The sequence below is a fragment of the Aquarana catesbeiana genome, linkage group LG01 (assembly GCF_042186555.1).
Source record: "Aquarana catesbeiana isolate 2022-GZ linkage group LG01, ASM4218655v1, whole genome shotgun sequence".
NCBI classification, from domain to species: Eukaryota; Metazoa; Chordata; class Amphibia; order Anura; family Ranidae; genus Aquarana; species Aquarana catesbeiana.
The window spans coordinates 964,078,280-964,095,710 of record NC_133324.1 but is presented as its reverse complement, the minus strand read 5'-3'; the positions used below and the strand labels follow the sequence as shown (position 1 = coordinate 964,095,710).

General features: G+C 43.3%; 1 protein-coding gene across 5 annotated transcripts in view; it reads left to right on the top strand.

The window, feature by feature from the left end:
* LOC141122069 (uncharacterized) overlaps nt 1–17,230 on the top strand; it is a 251,763-nt gene extending 234,533 nt beyond the window's left edge. For 4 of the 5 annotated variants that reach the window (XM_073611891.1, XM_073611885.1, XM_073611866.1 and 1 more), the window contains exons 16-17: nt 12,394–12,511; nt 16,339–17,230. In XM_073611891.1, coding sequence (XP_073467992.1) covers nt 12,394–12,511; nt 16,339–16,437 — 217 coding nt within the window. In that variant the 3' untranslated portion in view covers nt 16,438–17,230. The remainder of the gene's footprint in view (nt 1–12,393; nt 12,512–16,338) is intronic. The other variant, XM_073611897.1, reaches the window with a different exon arrangement.
* The last annotated feature ends 201 nt before the right edge of the window (nt 17,231–17,431 follow it).

Genomic DNA, 17,431 nt, shown 5'->3' with positions numbered 1-17,431 from the left:
TTTAAGGGGAACCCCGCGCCAGAATAAAAAAAATGGCGTGGGGGTTACATCACCGGGTGGCCCCGTCCCCCTCTGACACTATGGGGAAGCCATAGGGATGTCCCCATGCCTCAGAGGGGGCGTGGTCTCCCGGCGACGTCACGTGTGGCCCCGCCCTCAGTTATAAATGACAGTTATATTGTCACCTGAGTGGACGGTCATTACGGCGGGTGCCTCCCATGGAGGCAGATTGGTGGCAGCGTGCGTTTTTTTTTTCTTTTTTGGTACATCAGCGGAGCAAAAGAAGAAGGAGAAGACTTTGTGGGACATTTAAATTTTTTTATTTTTTAAAAAAAGACTTGTCCCAAGACGTCTCATGTCATTTTTACCATTTTGACACTTTTTTTGTGAAATGGTAGGGGTACATTTGTACCCTGTTACCATTTCACACGGGGGGAGGCTGGGATCTGGGGGTCCTCTTGTTAAAGGGGGCTTCCAGATTCCGATAAGACCCCAGCCCGCAGACCCCCACAACCACTGGGCAAGGGTTGTGGGGTTGAGGCCCTTGTCCCCATCAACATGGGGACACAGTGCTTTGGAGGGCTACCCCAAAGCACCCTCCCCATGTTGAGGGCTTGTGGCCTGGTACAGTTCAGGATGGGGGGTGCTCTCTTGCCCCCCCTCTTTTCCTGTGGCCTGCCAGGTTGCGTGCTCGGATAAGGGTCTGGTATGGATTTTTGGGTGGACCCTCACGCCATTTTTTTTTTACAATTTGGCGCGGGGTTCCCCTGAAAATGTCTGGTATGGATTTTCAGGGGGACCCCCACGCTATTTTTTTTTTAAATTTTGGTTTGGGGTTCCCCTTAATATCCATACCAGACCCAAGGGGCCTGGTAATGGACTGTGGGGGAATCTCATGCCATTTTTTCCAATGACTTTTATGTGTATTGCCGGGACCGACAATTCATTATAGCCGAGAGTAGTTTTAAATGACTTTTTTTCCTTTAGAAATGTAATTTTGTGCAGGGGCTGTTGTAAACACGGGAAACATGCGCCACCTTACAGGCATATTATAGACATCCCCCAGGTACGATATTTAAAGGAATATTTCACTTTTATTGTTTCACTTTAAGCATTATTAAAATCACTGCTCCCGAAAAAACGGCCGTTTCTAAAACTTTTTTTGCATTGATTCATGTCCCCTGGGGCAGGACCCAGGTCCCCAAACACTTTTTATTACAATACCATGCATATAAACCTTTAAAATTAGCACTTTTGATTTCTCCCATAGACTTTTAAAGTCTTTAAAGTCTTTTAAAGACTTTTAAAGGTTCAGCGGCTTTCGAATTTGCCACGAACACCCCAAATTGCTCGCTATTCGGCGAATAGGCGAACACCCGATGTTCGAGTTGAACTTATGTTCGACTCGAACATTGGGCTCATCCCTACCTTTTACCTTGACTCATGTGGTTCATAGGATAATTCAGCAGAGGAGGGTATAGAGGAGGAGGTAAAGAGGAGGAGGAGGGGGTAGAGGTGACAAATCTCCCATCATTACCACTAGCTATACGGAGAGTTGGCGGAACAACAAGCTGCAGTACTAAGCCCTGTCATGCATCCTTCTGAGTTGCAAGCAGAGTTACCCAGTGTGCTTTGATCTAAATATATCGCCCCTGACCATGCTGGACTGTGCGGCTGCCACAACATTGCCTTCCACGTGATGGTACAGAGCTGGGAACCTGTACAGCACATTCTGCAAATTCATGGAAGCGGGCAGAATCCACCAGATGGAAAGGCAGAAGTTGTAGAGCCAGCAGCTTTGACAAGCTTGCACTATACCATCATCCCTGTCAGTGAAAGCTGCTGAGAGGTTATTAGGTATAGCAGGGGCAGACTGAGGTAAGGAGAGGGAAAAGAATTGCGACCCTTTTGTGTGACTTTTGGGTGTTCTTGCCAATGGGTTGAGTGGTGGGAGGTTAAATGCCTTGTCAAGCATGTGTTTTGGATTCAGAACAAAAGTTCTGATTTTATTATATCTACCCCTGATCAGATTGTTGAATATAAAAGCATGCTTCAAGTAAGCTCACACTGAGACAGACACGAGTTTAGTGGAAAAGTTACTTCTGTTTAATATTTCTGTTTCTTAAGATTTTTATACAATTCTATTAAAGTTCTGAGATATGTCAGATAGACTAGCACATACAAACCACAAGTACAAAAATACATATGGTGCAAGAAACATGACAACGTTTTGGCTTTTAGCTGGTGCACATTTGCAGAAGTGAATAATTGTTTTTGCAGCACTTTGCAGCATTCTCTTGCTTCTCTGTGTAATGCTCATATATTCTGAATGTGTTCTGGGAAGCAGGCGCAAACTTTTTCCTAACTCTTCAGTTCCACAGTAGCGAGGGAAAAGGGTGAGCTTTGCAGAAAAATCTAAATATTGTTTTTAAGGCTTAGAAGCTGAAACATATATATGTTAGGTATATAAAGCATGGAATAGACAGTTAACCATGATCACATCCATTACAGTCCCCCCTTGAAGCTGTCTATTTCAAACTGTTCCTCATACTAAAAGTCCTACTCACTACCCTGGCCCTCTCCTCTGCAACTCTTTTCAGCTGTATATAGAGAAGAGCAGTGACTAATTCACTAACCCCCTCGATACAGCTTGGAGGGGCAATCAGGTGCTGTCTGTCCCTGTAATCCTATGCATCTCGGGAGGAGGTGACTGTAACGGAGTGTAACACATAATCATCATCAAGTCTTACATAATCCTCATCATCATCTGGTAATTCCTGGTTCACAAACATGGGAGTAGATTGGGCAGCAGCTTTTTCTATACACTTCTTGAAGCAGGGAAGAACATGGCAGACCATGACAGCTAGGGTCACTAGAATTATCAGAATGGCTGTTCCGATCTGTGTTAAAACTCCCTGCCATCCCCCTTGATCCAGGTGAAGTACTGGTCCCAGGGGTTGGAGAGCCCTGAATTCTTCTTTAATTCTTTGGACAAGTCCTAGAGTTTCTGGATGGAAGTCACTTTACCATTTGAGCCTGTGTTATCTGGGATATAAGTACAGCATGTACTCATTTCAGGCAATATCTTACACACACCCCCCTTTTCAGCTAGGACCATGTCTAAGGTCATACGGCTTTGGAAGGTCATATGTGAAGCGGCTTCTAGTTGTTCGGCTGAACCTTGGAGTGCATCTCTGGTGTAATTAACAAACATTTGTTGGTTGTAGTAGATGTAATTTATCCAGTCTACATTCTTGTTTACAGTGATGATGGGGATCAGGGACTCAAATCCTGCTGCTACTTGGTCTCTTGCTTTGAACTCATCTGGGACCCCTCTAGGGACCCCAATGGCATCTATGTATACATGAGGATCAAAGCTTCCTGCTGGGGCACTCCTACGCCTCTTGTTAGGTCAGGGTGTGTTGTTTGTATTTGGCCTTGGGTTCTCCGAGAGAATATGTAGAGGCATTATGGCCTTGACCAATGCACATTCTCCTGTCCACTGTCCTGTCAATCTGCTTCTAATTTTCATGCCTCTGCAGATCCAGTACACGTCTCCCAAAGACTGGACTTGATTTTGCACAAGATCTGCAGACACCTCACTATAAGATCCACAGTAACCCTTAGTGAAATTCCCAATAGGTTTCCCCACTCCCTGATACCATCCATAACATGTTTAATTGCCAGGATATTTGGTGATACCTTCTCCTGGCTTGGGGGTTTTGGTAACTATGGGATATTCCTTCTTCCAATGTTCACACAGGGAGTGGTCAGTGGTTGTGTTGGTAAATAGGCTGAGGAAGCATGTCTCATGTTCTGGGGGTTTGTTTAGGGGTACCGTTCCTAAGTGTGGTCTAGCCCCCACACACACATGGCAATTGGTCTTATTGTGTTTCCCTGCAATGTACCTCATCCACTCGAGCCACAAGTTGACATCTGAGAACCCGGTTTCTACAGCCATGGTATCCTCAAAGGTAGGGTCTGCTATGGCCACCATGTCCTTCAATGTCTATATATGGGGCCTCAGGGGGTTTGAGCTAGATGTGGAGTGGGTAACTCCCCACTCAGGGTTATTGAACATATCTTTCAGGTGGAAAGGCTTTCTAAAACTGGGATACCCACTTCCCCACCATAGGCCCAGAACATAGGTCCCACTGTCTTCTGGGCTAGGATTCTCAATGGTCAGCCTGAACTCTTTGGTGTAAAGCTGATCTGTGTGTTTGTTGATTGTCATTCTATCTAAGAGTGACTTCCCATTTTTGTCTTTTCTATTTTGGGCGTTTTCAGGTTTGCACCCCCAGTTTGTACCCCCAGTGTTCCAACCCACTGCTCCCTAGGAATCACAGTTGTTACCCCAATAGGTGTCAGTGACGCATACATACACAGTCATGGGTCTTACTGCATTATCCCAGGATGGATCTTGTACAAAGTACCTGGAATTATCTGTTCATAAGAGGATATAAAAGTGGAAACATGTGTATTGGATGAGTTATACCAGAACTGGTTTATACCATCTTTTTGTTTGATGGCTACCTTTTGCGCCTGGGCAATGATTATTATGAAAAGGATATACAGAATCATTTGGTCCCCCCGGCCTCTTCCTCAAGTACAGGGACTTTCTTGCAGTGGGAGACGTTTGTTCACGTGTTCTTCCCAGCCACTTTGAATGATGTGGCAGTTGTTAGGAGAACCTGGAAAGGACCATCATATCTGGTTTCAAGAGTATGTTTTCTCACAAACTTCTTTATCAGGACCCAATCACTGGAAACCAGCTTGTCTGTGGCTGTATCTAGCTTAGGATCTGGAATGGAAGAAAACACTTCCGAATGGATACAGGTTAATTCTCAAGATAAAGCAGTCACATAATCAGTCAATACATCAGATTGGAGCTGCAACTGTTGTGGGAAATAACAACCTAGTCTGAGGGCTGAACCAAACAATATCCCATAGGATGACAGACCATGGTTTCCCCTTGGAGTGTACCTAACACTGAATAAGGCAATGGGTAGGCTGTCTGAGGCCAACTCATTCCCGTTTCCTGAGACATTCTTAGCATTCTAGATTTTATTGTGCCATTTAATCTTTCCACCTTCCCACTGCTCTGAGGATGGTATGGGGTGTGGAAAGCTAGTGTGACCCCCAAAGCTGCCCATATTTCCTTGATCTCTGAGGCCATAAAAGCCGGCCCCTGATCGCTCTCTATGACCTCTGGGACACCATATCTGCACACTATTTCTGTTAAAAGGCTTTTAGCTGTGGTTTTTGCTGTCATGTTGGTAACGGGATGTGGCAGACATGGTCTCTTGTTTAATTCCATGATTCCTTCAACTTCTGTGGCTTCTTTTTTGATCCATAATTCTTTTTCTTCTTTGTCAGCTGCCTCCTGTTGCTCCTGTAGAATCATAGTGGTTTGTACAGTCTCTTCAGGGGTGTCTATTGGGTCATCCAGGATGGGTGCATTCACTCTGCTGACCACTTCTTGCGTTCAATCTGCAGCTTGTTTCGCAGCGGTAGCTGCCAGGTGATTGTCTTGTGCTTCTTGGAAAAACAGCTTGCCGTGCGTCTTTACCTTAAGTATAGCCACTTGTGCTGGGAGGAGTAGGGCATCCATTAAGTCCTTAATAGCTGCACTGTGTTTTCAGGTGTTCCTGCTGCTGTCAGGAACCCTCTGGTTTTCCAGATGATCCCAAAATTTCCTTCTGCCAATTTGCATGCCATAGTTAGGGCCTAGAGTTCTGCTTCCTGGGCAGACATGGAGAAGGGTAATACTGAAGCTTAAAGAACTGTATTTTCGGTGGTGACTGCGTATCCTGTGTGGTGCCATCCAGTACTGTCTGCATACCTGGAACCTTCCACAAAAATTGTCAAGTCAGGATTCTCAAGTGCTGTCATCACTTCGAAGCAGTCATGAGCGGTGAGATGAGGATTATTTTTCAAAGAGGTTCCCCTCGAGAAGAGGAAGCAGAGTGGATGGGTTAAGGGTTTTACATGGGAGGACGGTGATGTTATCAGGGAGAAGCAAGGCACACTGGAGTCTGAGGAGGTGTCTTGCTGGGGACAGGTGTTTGGACTGTACTTGGTACTCTCTGAGACAAACCGTTTGAAAGTCTTTTCATAGTCTGGGAGGTCCAAAGGGCTGTTGAGAGGATCTCCTTCAGAGTTTCAAAATTGTCCTCAGCTTCTGGTGAAAGCAGGAAAGGGTCAGATTTCAGGGCATTATGAAGGGATTGCATCGAAAGGGAGGCTTCTGGAACTGGGATCCAAGAACGGCAGCAGGAGATTAATCCTAGAAAGGCGTGAAGGGGCTTTTGACCTTGGGGCAAAGGGATTCCCTTGATTGCAGCAACTCTTTCTTCAGTGAGATGTCGGGTGCCTTGGGAGATGCAGTGGCCTAGGAAAATCACATTCACTCTGGACTTTTTGCTTTAAGGCCTTGCATCCTTGCTCAGCCAGGTAGTGGAGGAGGCTTTCAGAGAAGATTGAGGCAGCACCAAGGGTATCTGCACAAGCAGGAAGTCATCTACATACTGAAGGAGTACAATGTTTGGATGTAACTTCATCCAGGTGTCCAGAATGAGGGCCATTGCCTTGGCGAATTGGGAGGGGGAGTTCTGGGCACCTTATGGCATAACAGTCCAGGTGTAGCGGGCAGGTGACACAGGCTTGCTTGAAGAAGGGGTCCATGTGATCCGGAGAAGTAAGTGAAGTGGTAGGTGAGGTGGGGTGTCAAGTCCCTGGTACTGGGCGTTTTCATGTGGACCACGGTTGGGGCTTGGTTGACTGTGGGTGAATTTTCGGGGGCTTCGGTATTCCCTTCTGGAGTGGCCGGGTCTTCCGCAGTTGTAGCAGACACGTGGAGTTGGTACTGGTGGACGCAGATAGGGTGTGTCAGAGGTCATCATGAGAGGAGCTACTTTCTACTTCTCTGTGAAGATTCTGGACCCAATAACTACTAATAACAACATCTCAAGCTCCATTACTCTATACTCAGACCCTTTCGGATTGACTCTTTAAGACCTGAAATAAATGCGGCAGCTAACATGTGTCTATGCGCTCTGCTCAGCAGGCTAAAACCCAAATCAGTAAACTTCTTGTGCTATTTCTCAACAGATTCACCTTTTCTTGTGTGACCTCTTGTACACATATTGGCTTCAGGCGTTTTAGAGTGGAGATGTGAACCATCTCCATACAGAATAATTGTTTTTTTGTTTTTTTTTTTCAGTGGAAAAGTTACTTGTGTTTAATACTTCAGTTTCTTAAGATTTTTATACAATTCCATCAAAGTTCTGAGATACGTCAGATAGACTAGCACATACAAACCACAAGTAGAAAAATACATATGGTGCAAGGAACATGGCAATGTTTTGGCTTTTAGCTGGTACACATTTGCAGAAGTGAATAATTGTTTTTGCAGCACTTTGCAGCATTCTCTTGCTTCTCTGTGTAATGTTCTTATATTCTGAATGTGTTCTGGGAAGCAGGCGCAAACTTTTTCTTAACTCTTCAGTTCCACAGTAGCAAGGCAAAAGGGTGAGCTTTGCAGAAAAATCTGAATATTGTTTTTAAGGCTTAAGAGCATAGAAGCTGAAACATATATATGTTAGGTATATAAAGCATGTGTTGGAATAGACAGTTCACCATGATCACATCCATTACACATGTGGTACCCAAATGGCTGGTGTTTTTGCCACACTTGATGTGCTTGAGACAAAGTTTGAAAATTGCAACAGTGCGATCGGCTGCACATGTGCTAAAAAATGCCCAGACAGCTGATCTGTGGGAAGTGGTCCGGGAGCTAACAGCTTCACAATGTGACAGAATAGGGTGGCTGCTCTCTACTCTTCCATGGTGGCTGCCTCGGTGGGGTTGTGCTTCACCCTTACTTTCCTCCTCTGCTCTATCCAGCACCCAAATCACATCAGTGACCTCATCATTATCATCTTCTTCATCCTCATTACCACTGGAGACAACTTGACAATACACTGCAGCTGGGGGAACATGACTGCCAATTTGTGTACCAGTGTTCACCCCTCTCTGTAGGCTCATGTTCCTGCCTTCCTCAACCTCAGAACCCACATCTGAATCAAGTAATGGCTGTGCATCATCAAGGACCAAGTGGCTGACGCTGTGTTCAGATAATTTAGCTGACTCCTCCATGCCTGAGGTTGGGGCTATGGCAGGAATAGCTGTGGACAAGGAGGCAGGTTTAGTTTCTGCTTGGGTGATAGAGGATGAGGAGAATGAGAATGGTTTAGTAAGCTAGTCCACCACCTCCTCTGAATGCTGTGGCTGGATAGCACGGGCAATATCACTAAACAGAGTAAATGATGCCCTGCCTGAGGACTGACCACGTCCACCTTTGCCTGTGGACACATACGCTGCTGGCCCCCTCACAGTGCCATGGGAACATCTGCCTCTCCTTTTCCTCCCAGACATGATGGAGTGGAAAGTGGTGTTTGGTGCACTTTATCCTGAGTACTCACTACACAGACACACTCCACTGATACACTACAATACACTGCAGTAAAACTTCACTGGTTTACTGCAATATACTGTGTTAAACTTGCAGTAATGCACAGAAATATTGTCAGAAACCATTAATCAGACTGAGACAGAAGTACAGTTAAATCACACTTGTTTAATAATAATAAAAAAAGGTAAACAGAGTAAACATAGTCAAAACATAGCCAGAGTTCCGGAACCGGAACGGATAGTCAGACAAGCCAAAACGTCAGGGAGCCAGAGAACAGTGTAGTAGAACAGTAAGCAGGATCTGGAGCCAGAAAGAAATGTCAGCCAAGCAAGTCTTTAACAGGAACACAGGAGAGCGTCTCTAGAGATGTGACCAAGGCGAAGGCAGAGATCATCTGGACTGGACAGCTTAAGTTGGCAGGACTGACAAGGCAGGATATCATCAACAGGTGAGTTACTGTGGAGAGATAGGAGCAGCCAGTTAGCCGACAGCTGAGCGGCCAGCTCAGAGAAGGAAGGGCTGAGCCCAACCCTGACAAATATACTGTGTTAAACGTGCAGTAACACACTGAAATATACTGCGTTACCCGGCAGGTAACACACAGAAGTATACTGCATTAAACTTGCACTAACGCACAGAAATATGCTGCGTTAAATGTGCACTACCGCACTGATACATACTGCGTTAAATGGCACATAATGCACTGAAATATACTACATTAAACGGCACAAGAGGCACTGAAATTTACAGCGTTAAATGTGTATTAAACACACTGAAATATACTGCGTTAAATGGCACATAGCGCTCTGAAATTTACTGCATTAAACTTGCAGTAACGCACTGAAATATACTGCGGAAAACGTGCACTAACGCACTGATATATACTGAGTTAAATGGTACATAAAGCACTGAAATATACTGCATTAAACGGAACATAATACCATGAAATATACTGTGTTATACAGTCAGGTCCATAAATATTGGGACATCAACATAATTCTAATTTTTTTGGCTCTACACACCACCATAATGGTTTTGAAATGAAACGAACAAGATGTGCTTTAACTGCAGACTTTCAGCTTTAATTTGAGGGTATTTACATCCAAATCAGGTGAACAGTGTAGGAATTACAAGAGTTTGTATATGTGCCTCCCACTTTTTAAGGGACCAAAAGTAATGGGACAGATTAACAATCATCCATCAAACTTTCACTTTTTAATACTTGGTTGCAAATCCTTTGCAGTCAATTACAGCTTGAAGTCTGGAATGCACAGACATCACCGGATGCTGGGTTTCATCCCTGGTGATGCTCTGCTAGGCCTCTACTGCAACTGTTCTCAGTTCCTGCTTGTATTTGGGGCATTTTCCCTTCAGTTTTGTCTTCAGCAAGTGAAATGCATGCTCAATCGGATTCAGGTCAGGTGATTGACTTGGCCATTGCATAACATTCCATTTCTTTCCCTTAAAAAACTCTTTGGTTGCTTTCGCAGTATGCTTCGGGTCATTGTCCATCTGTACTGTGAAGCGCCGTCCAATGAGTTCTGAAGCATTTTGCTGAATATGAGCAGATAATATTGCCCTAAACACTTCAGAATTCATCCTGCTGCTTTTGTCAGCAGTCACATCATCAATAAATACAAGAGAACCAGTTCCATTGGCAGCCATACATGCCCACGGCATGACACTACCACCACCATGCTTCACTGATGAGATGGTATGCTTTGGATCATGAGCAGTTCATTTCCTTCTCCATACACTTCTCTTTCCATCACTCTGGTACAAGTTGATCTTGGTCTCATCTTTCCATAGAATGTTGTTCCAGAACTGTGAAGGCTTTTTTAGATGTTGTTTGACAAACTCTAATCTGACCTTCCTGTTTTTGAGGCTCACCAATGGTTTACATCTTTTGGTGAATCCTCTGTATTCACTCTGTATTCACAAGTCCTCTCTTGATTGTTGTCTTTGACACACATACACCTACCTCCTGGAGAGTGTTCTTGATCTGGCCAACTGTTGTGAAGGGTGTTTTCTTCACCAGGGAAAGAATTCTTCGGTCATCCACCACAGTTCTTTTCCGTGGTCTTTAAGGTCTTTTGGTGTTGCTGAGCTCACCGGTGCGTTCTTTCTTTTTAAGGATGTTCCAAACAGTTGATTTGGCCACACATAATGTTTTTGCTATCTCTGATGGATTTGTTTTGTTTTTTCAGCCTAATGATGGCTTGCTTCACTGATAGTGACAGCTCTTTGGATCTCATATTGAGAGTTGACAGCATCAGATTCCAAATGCAAATAGCACACTTTAAATTAACTCTGGACCTTGTATCTGCTCCTTGTAAATGGGATAATGAGGGAATAACACACACCTGGCCATGGAACAGCTGAGCAGACAATTGTCCCATTACTTTTGGTCCCTTAAAAAGTGGGAGGCACATATACAAACTGTTGTAATTCCTACACCGTTTACCTGATTTGGATGTAAATACACCAAATTAAAGCTGAAAGTCTGCAGTTAAAGCACATCTTGTTCGTTTCATTTCAAATCCATTGTGGTGGTGTATAGAGCCAAAAAGATTAGAATTGTGTCGATGTCCCAATATTTATGGAACTGACTGTACGTGCACTAAAGCACAGAAATATACTGCAGTAAACCTGCCCTGACAAAATGAACTGACACTAATGTAAAAATGAATGGTCACTACACTCACACTGACTGATCTATTACTAGATTTACACTAAACTAATATTCTACACTGACAATAGAATCAGAATAGCACACTAACTCTCTAGTAGCACTGAACAGAGCCCTGTTCTATCTCTCTCCAGGCAAATTCATCACACTACAAATGGCCACTATTGAAAGAATACATTTATAGTGCGGGCGGGACTAAGAGCAATGAGCCATGATTGGATAAAGTCATCATTACTTTCTCCAATCATGGCTCTGGCAGTGCTCTGTGCCCTCATTGGGTAAAGCTTTCATTGCTTCAGCCAATCAGCGCTTCCAATGCATTGTGCGGTGGCGTAGTGCATTGTGGTAATTCGGCAGGCCAAACAAATGGTCAAACGCCCCGATAATTTGGGTGTTTGTCAAATGGGCCAACAGGCAATGTTCAGCCTGAACTCTTGCTCGGGCCAAACCCTTTGCCCATCTCTAGTGTTGACATTCCAGAACTTCCACTGTAGTCATCAATTGCAAGGAAGTCACAGGGATATTCTAGGATTTGGTTTCTGTGTACCAAAAATAGGTAGTCCTGGATTATAAAGGGCTTAACAGAGGGGCTGCAAGGCAAAGGGACGAAGGTGGTAGCTTGGGTAGTAAGGAATCACAAATTATAAGGGTATTGTAATGGCCATTCCAGAAGGAAATGCATAGCTATAAAGTTGTCTTGCCAACCCACCCAAATAATTTTTATTAGAGTATTTGGGAAGGTGATTTGTCATGGCAGCCAAATGGGTACAAGGTCACTGGCAATAGTAAATTAGTAGGAAGCTTAGGTAAAGTAGGCACATCTGATGGTATGGAGCATGGTGGTCGATATAGTGGCCCCCTTGGGATTTGGTGTTTTCAGTAAGAAGTTGATGGTTGCAACTTAGGACAGACTAAAGAGCAGTTCCCTTTATAATATATTGGGACCAAAGACCCCCTTCCTGGTAACTTCAGTGTCAGTTTTTAGATTATGGACTATGTGTGACACGGGTTTATTTTGCCAAAGCAGTCATTTAATGAAACCAGTCTGTTTTATTGGGAAAATTCTAGTGAAAAAAAAAGGGCCCAGTACTTGATGAATCCATTAATCAAGTATCCAGCTTGTCCCACCAGGCCCCTTACAAGCTGTTTTGTTTAAGTCATTTATTTATGTATTTCTCCTTATTCATATGTTTTTTTATGCTGTGTTCTGTGTTGTGTCCTTTTTTTCCAGCGTGTTGTCAGGTTCATGCCTAGGAATTATCATCGGTTTGCTGGTGCTAATACTTCTGGTTCTGGTGTGCTTTACCGTGGTCCAGTTCACTCCATGGATGAGGCAGAAACTCCTCAGAGTACGTATCTGATATTATTCAGTATATGTGATATACACAAGTTAAAAAAAATCCTAGGGTTTCGCTCTTAACCACAATTAAATTAAAGACTGCAACACCAAATATTCCCTGAATACTAGGACCATGCAAATTTTGTCAAATGTTAATGAAACACTGTCTCAAAAAACAAAATGCAAGTATAAAAATCACCTTATAACCATAAACCTACAAAATCACATGGTTAATGCCACATCCAGATATACCAATGCTATTTAAAATGCAGATTATGTGTGAAAATCCAAATAATAAAGTGCAAACAATATACAAAAAGTCACATAACACACTTTTTCTAAAAGTGCAAAGTGCGAACTTCAATAATAAATAATTAATAATTCATATACAGACAATACGTTCCAAATTGAGTCAATATGAGTGTAGAAGTAAAAGATAATCCACAGTTCATGCAAAAAATTGAAAAACTAACACTCCAATGGAGTCCATCCATACCCAAAATAAGTCTAGGGCTGTTACTGATTAAAATTTTCGTGTTCGATTAATCGATTTTTTTTAAATCAATTAATCGACTAATTTCGATTAATTATAATGCACATACAGATCCAACTACTTTTAGCTGATGTCATGCGTAGCTCCTCCCCCGTACACGTTACGTTCAATCAGAACTTCCTCAGAACTTCCTCAGCGGGGCGGGGCTACGGCGTCACCCTACAGTCTATTTAAATAGCACTGTTGTGCATCAGGGGGACCGATGGAGAGCCAGAGACATCCATCACCTGCTGAGACAGCAAAGTGTCAGCTCTTTGGAAAAAAATTGCCCTCATCATAAATGTTTCTTGATTGCTGGATAACCAATCAATGTCAGTTCATCGTCAAACTGACTTACAGCCAGGAAAGCCCTCAGATATGTTGATTTTCATAGCCAAGTCCAGGATTTACATAGATGTTTATCTGAATACTTTGACCAGTGAGATCAATCAAATCGTTAGGATCTGTCTTCCTCAATTTATGATTTCACAGACATCGACGTCACCGGACTCCTCCCCCCTTCCCTTCGTTAGCAGATGGAGGCACTTGGGGAAGGGGGGAGGAGTCCGGTGACGTCGATGTCCGTGACGTCACTGGATCTCCGACGGAACTCCCTGAAGACCCGGAAACGGCGGAGAGGTGAGTACCGATCAAAAGAATTTTGATTGATCAAAAAAATTAACGATTAATCGAGGAATAAATCTTTAATTTTCCCAGCCCTAAAAATAACCATACATAAAGTGCTTCTATGTCACCACCCTGCTCTTAGAGACAAACGGGCTGCTTACCAGACCATTAGATCCAACAAATAAGATCATAAGCCTGTAGGAATATTCCCAGCTGGGAAGCCACAGCTTGTTCCTGGACAGCCCCTAAGTGTCAGGATAGATTTCACCTTCCGACTCTCGCTGTTACAGTGCATGTATTGAAAGAGGACTCATAGTGCTATACTGCTTGAATCAAGTATTTAATAAAAAGTATTGCACTTACAGAGAAATCTTATAAAATAGGCAAACAATGTCATATAAACACCGACACGTTGAAGAGAGGTCGGTCTGTGTGTGTTGATGTCACACCGCTAGCTCCGCCCAAAGCGTTTCCCCTTATATGGCGTCATCTGGGATTGGAACCCTTGTACTCGCCACCACTGCACCCAACATGCATTCTAACCCTTGCTGCTACTGCACCGAAACACTCTTGCATTTGCTGCCACTGCACCCACATAAGGATTTGCATGTACTGTATATATATATATGTTAAAGCTATTATCATGTGGTAAAATGTCTTCATGATCAGAAAAGAGACTTTGGCATATAACGGTGCCAAAAAAAACTCAAATTCTTGAACATGTATAGCACTATTTGTACTGATCTTTAATAATTACACATGAGTATAGATCTTCAGCTACATTCATCAATGCTCTAAGTCCATTTACTTACAATAAAGTCCCAGAAACATTCATCTCGGGTGTGCTTCTTCTGTCTGGATGTTCAGAAATAATGGGTACCAGTCATTTAATGGATTTGCACAGGGCATTATGAGAAGAGGGGTGAGGTATGGATCAGGAAATCCCGAAGTACACTGGGTCTCATACTCTAGACTTGGCCATAGACACTTCTAGGTCTTTCTACAAAGTCTCTTTGTGGGGAGGTGCAGCGTGCTGCGGTTGCAGTAACAGAACTGTATTGAAGTTAAAGTTCAATAAGGCAAAACTACCCAGTGGGAAGACAACCCAACCGGGCACACTCACAGAATGTTGCAGTGAAGAGTATAATAGTAGGTCTTGGGTGCATGGACAGCGTTTGTCTTGAGGGGTGGAATGCAGCCTAGCCTGTCTGTGCTTCAATAAGAAAGATTCTAGGAAGGATGGCAAATCCCTGTGCAAAGAAAGCGTCTGTCTCGAGGGGCGGAATATGGCCTGATCAGTCCGTGATCAAACCGGGAGGCTTTGAGGAAGGATGGCGTATCCCTGCTGCTAATTACTGTCTGTGATACATGGGTTACCTGTGCCTACACTGACCACACATGCCATGCCTGGGGGCCAGGGTCTTAAAATGACTCTGCATGACCCAAGATGGCCATCAGAGTCACATGGGGTGCCAGCATCCAATCGGATAGCTCCCGCAGTGACCCAGGAAACCATAGAGAAACCATATTCCTCTTGACTTTTTCTCTCTCTCTGCAATGCCGCTGCGGTTGAATGCCACCTGCAGTAGAGCAACCTGCCTACATCCTGGCTACCTTCAGAATTGCAGTCTCTGTTGACTGGAATCTTTCAGAGTTTTGGTTCTTTGAAATTTGAGGTTCTATTGGTATCTCAGTCTTTATCTTTCAAGACAGGCATATATAGGGAGGTCCCTGTATATTCTGTTCCACTCATCCAGTCACATGTCCATACTGTATGTTGATAGAGTTGCAGCTTATGCTGTTTATCTCCAGCAACACACATCTTCAGGAGGTCTTCTCAGGTGGGGATATCCCTGCTTCCTTCCACGACTTTACATAAAGCCTAGGAGAGACTAACTTCCTAGGTTGGCAACCTCACAAAGCAAAAGCCCTGCAGGGGAAATCCAGAACAGCAAGTGTCTCAGATATTTATTAGTTCTCCCAGCATGCATAAGCAGGTTCTCCAGAATTGTTGAATGGCCAGGCTACCAAACAACCATAATCCAGAATAATACATCTCTAGTACTCCCTGCTGGAGTAAGCTCAAACAACACATGGCAGAGAAAATACACTCTACTATTAGAGAAACACTCCTGTTACAGTTAGACCCCTTTCACACTGGGGCGGTGGGTCCGTTAGCGGTAGTTTTAGTGGTGCTTTACCGATGTTATAGCGGCGCTTTTCAGCCACTAGCAGGGTTTTTAACCCCCGCTAGCAGCCGAGGAAAGGGTTAACAGCACCCATTTTGCGGCGCTGCCGAAGTGATTTGCAGGCGCTTCAGCAGCGCTGCCTATTCATTTTAATGTATACACTGCTCCCCCACCTCCCCAAAGACTTTTTTTCCTGTCCTGCAAGCACACCGCCCCAGTGTGAAAGCACTCGCACATTCACACTGGGGTGGCTTGAGAAGCATCTTTCAGGCACGTTACAGGCTCTATTTTTAGCGCTAAAACGCCTGAAAAGTGCCCCAGTGTGAAAGGGGTCTTAGGCTGAACTACAGCCCACTGCTGACTACAGAATTCAAAAAAGAAAAAAAAAATATTTGTGGAAAATACTATATCCCCACACAAATATTCCCAATTCTTACATTGTCATTATATTTTTTTATCACCAACATTTTCTCTTTTTGTATATTGTAGGGAAAGAAAAGAGGGAAAGCAGAAAACAATATCTCTATACAAAACAGCAATTATCAGGAAACATGTGAGAACGAGACAGGAGCTGAGGATAAAATATAGAATTGAACTATATCCATGTATTCAGTGGCTGAAAGTACAACACATGATTGCTCCCTGCTGGACATCATTGGATGTGACAACACTGAAGGTTGTGTCTAAGAAGACTAATGTCGTCTACTGGGGATCTTTTCCAATAAGATTTGAAGATTTTGGGATCCCACCTCTATATAGAAATGTAATTCCTTGTGTGTATGTGACACTGCTGGGCAGATCAGTAACTTAGTGGGTAGTGCTCTTGCCTTGCGGTGCTGAGGTCTCCTCCAAGGACTGTGCCCAAATATTATTAAAATATAGGATATGCTGAATTTTTGTTTATGTGAATAGTTAAAAGGCTTTTTCTGTGTCATGCCGGTTTAGGCACCATGGAAAATACCTATTTAGAATGTTATCTCCCATATTTACTAATAAATGAAATGATTTCAATCATTTACAATAAACAATTTATAATATAGAAATGATATACAAATAAAAATATATATAAAGTGCCGGAAAACACAAAATGATTGCATTTACATAACTGTAAAATCATATGACCGGATATGTTAATCCTGAATGACGTGGCCCTGGAGTCTTTGTAGGACTGTAAAGAGGACATAGTAGAGGTAGGTGGCTTAGAACAGACACTAAATATGCAATCCTAAATCTCCCGGATCAGCATTCTTAACAAAGTTTCAGCAGTGGGTAGTAAGAAAATGATACAGCTTTCCAATAACCAACCAATGACCAGCTCTAGCAATGGTCAATACAATGGGAAATTTTCCTCTTGTGGGACTTTAAAAGGCAAGAGTCTTCAAACAATAATGTATCAAAAATATATAATTTTATTATCAAAAGTTAAAACATGATAAAGATAAAAGAGGTGGATGCCAGCAGATTCAGATGGTGGCAGAAAAAGGAGTATACATATCTGTTTACAACAATGCAATTAACCCCACACAGACTGTTTCGACAAAGGTCTGAAACAGAGATCCAACACGTTTCGAGGTTGTAAATG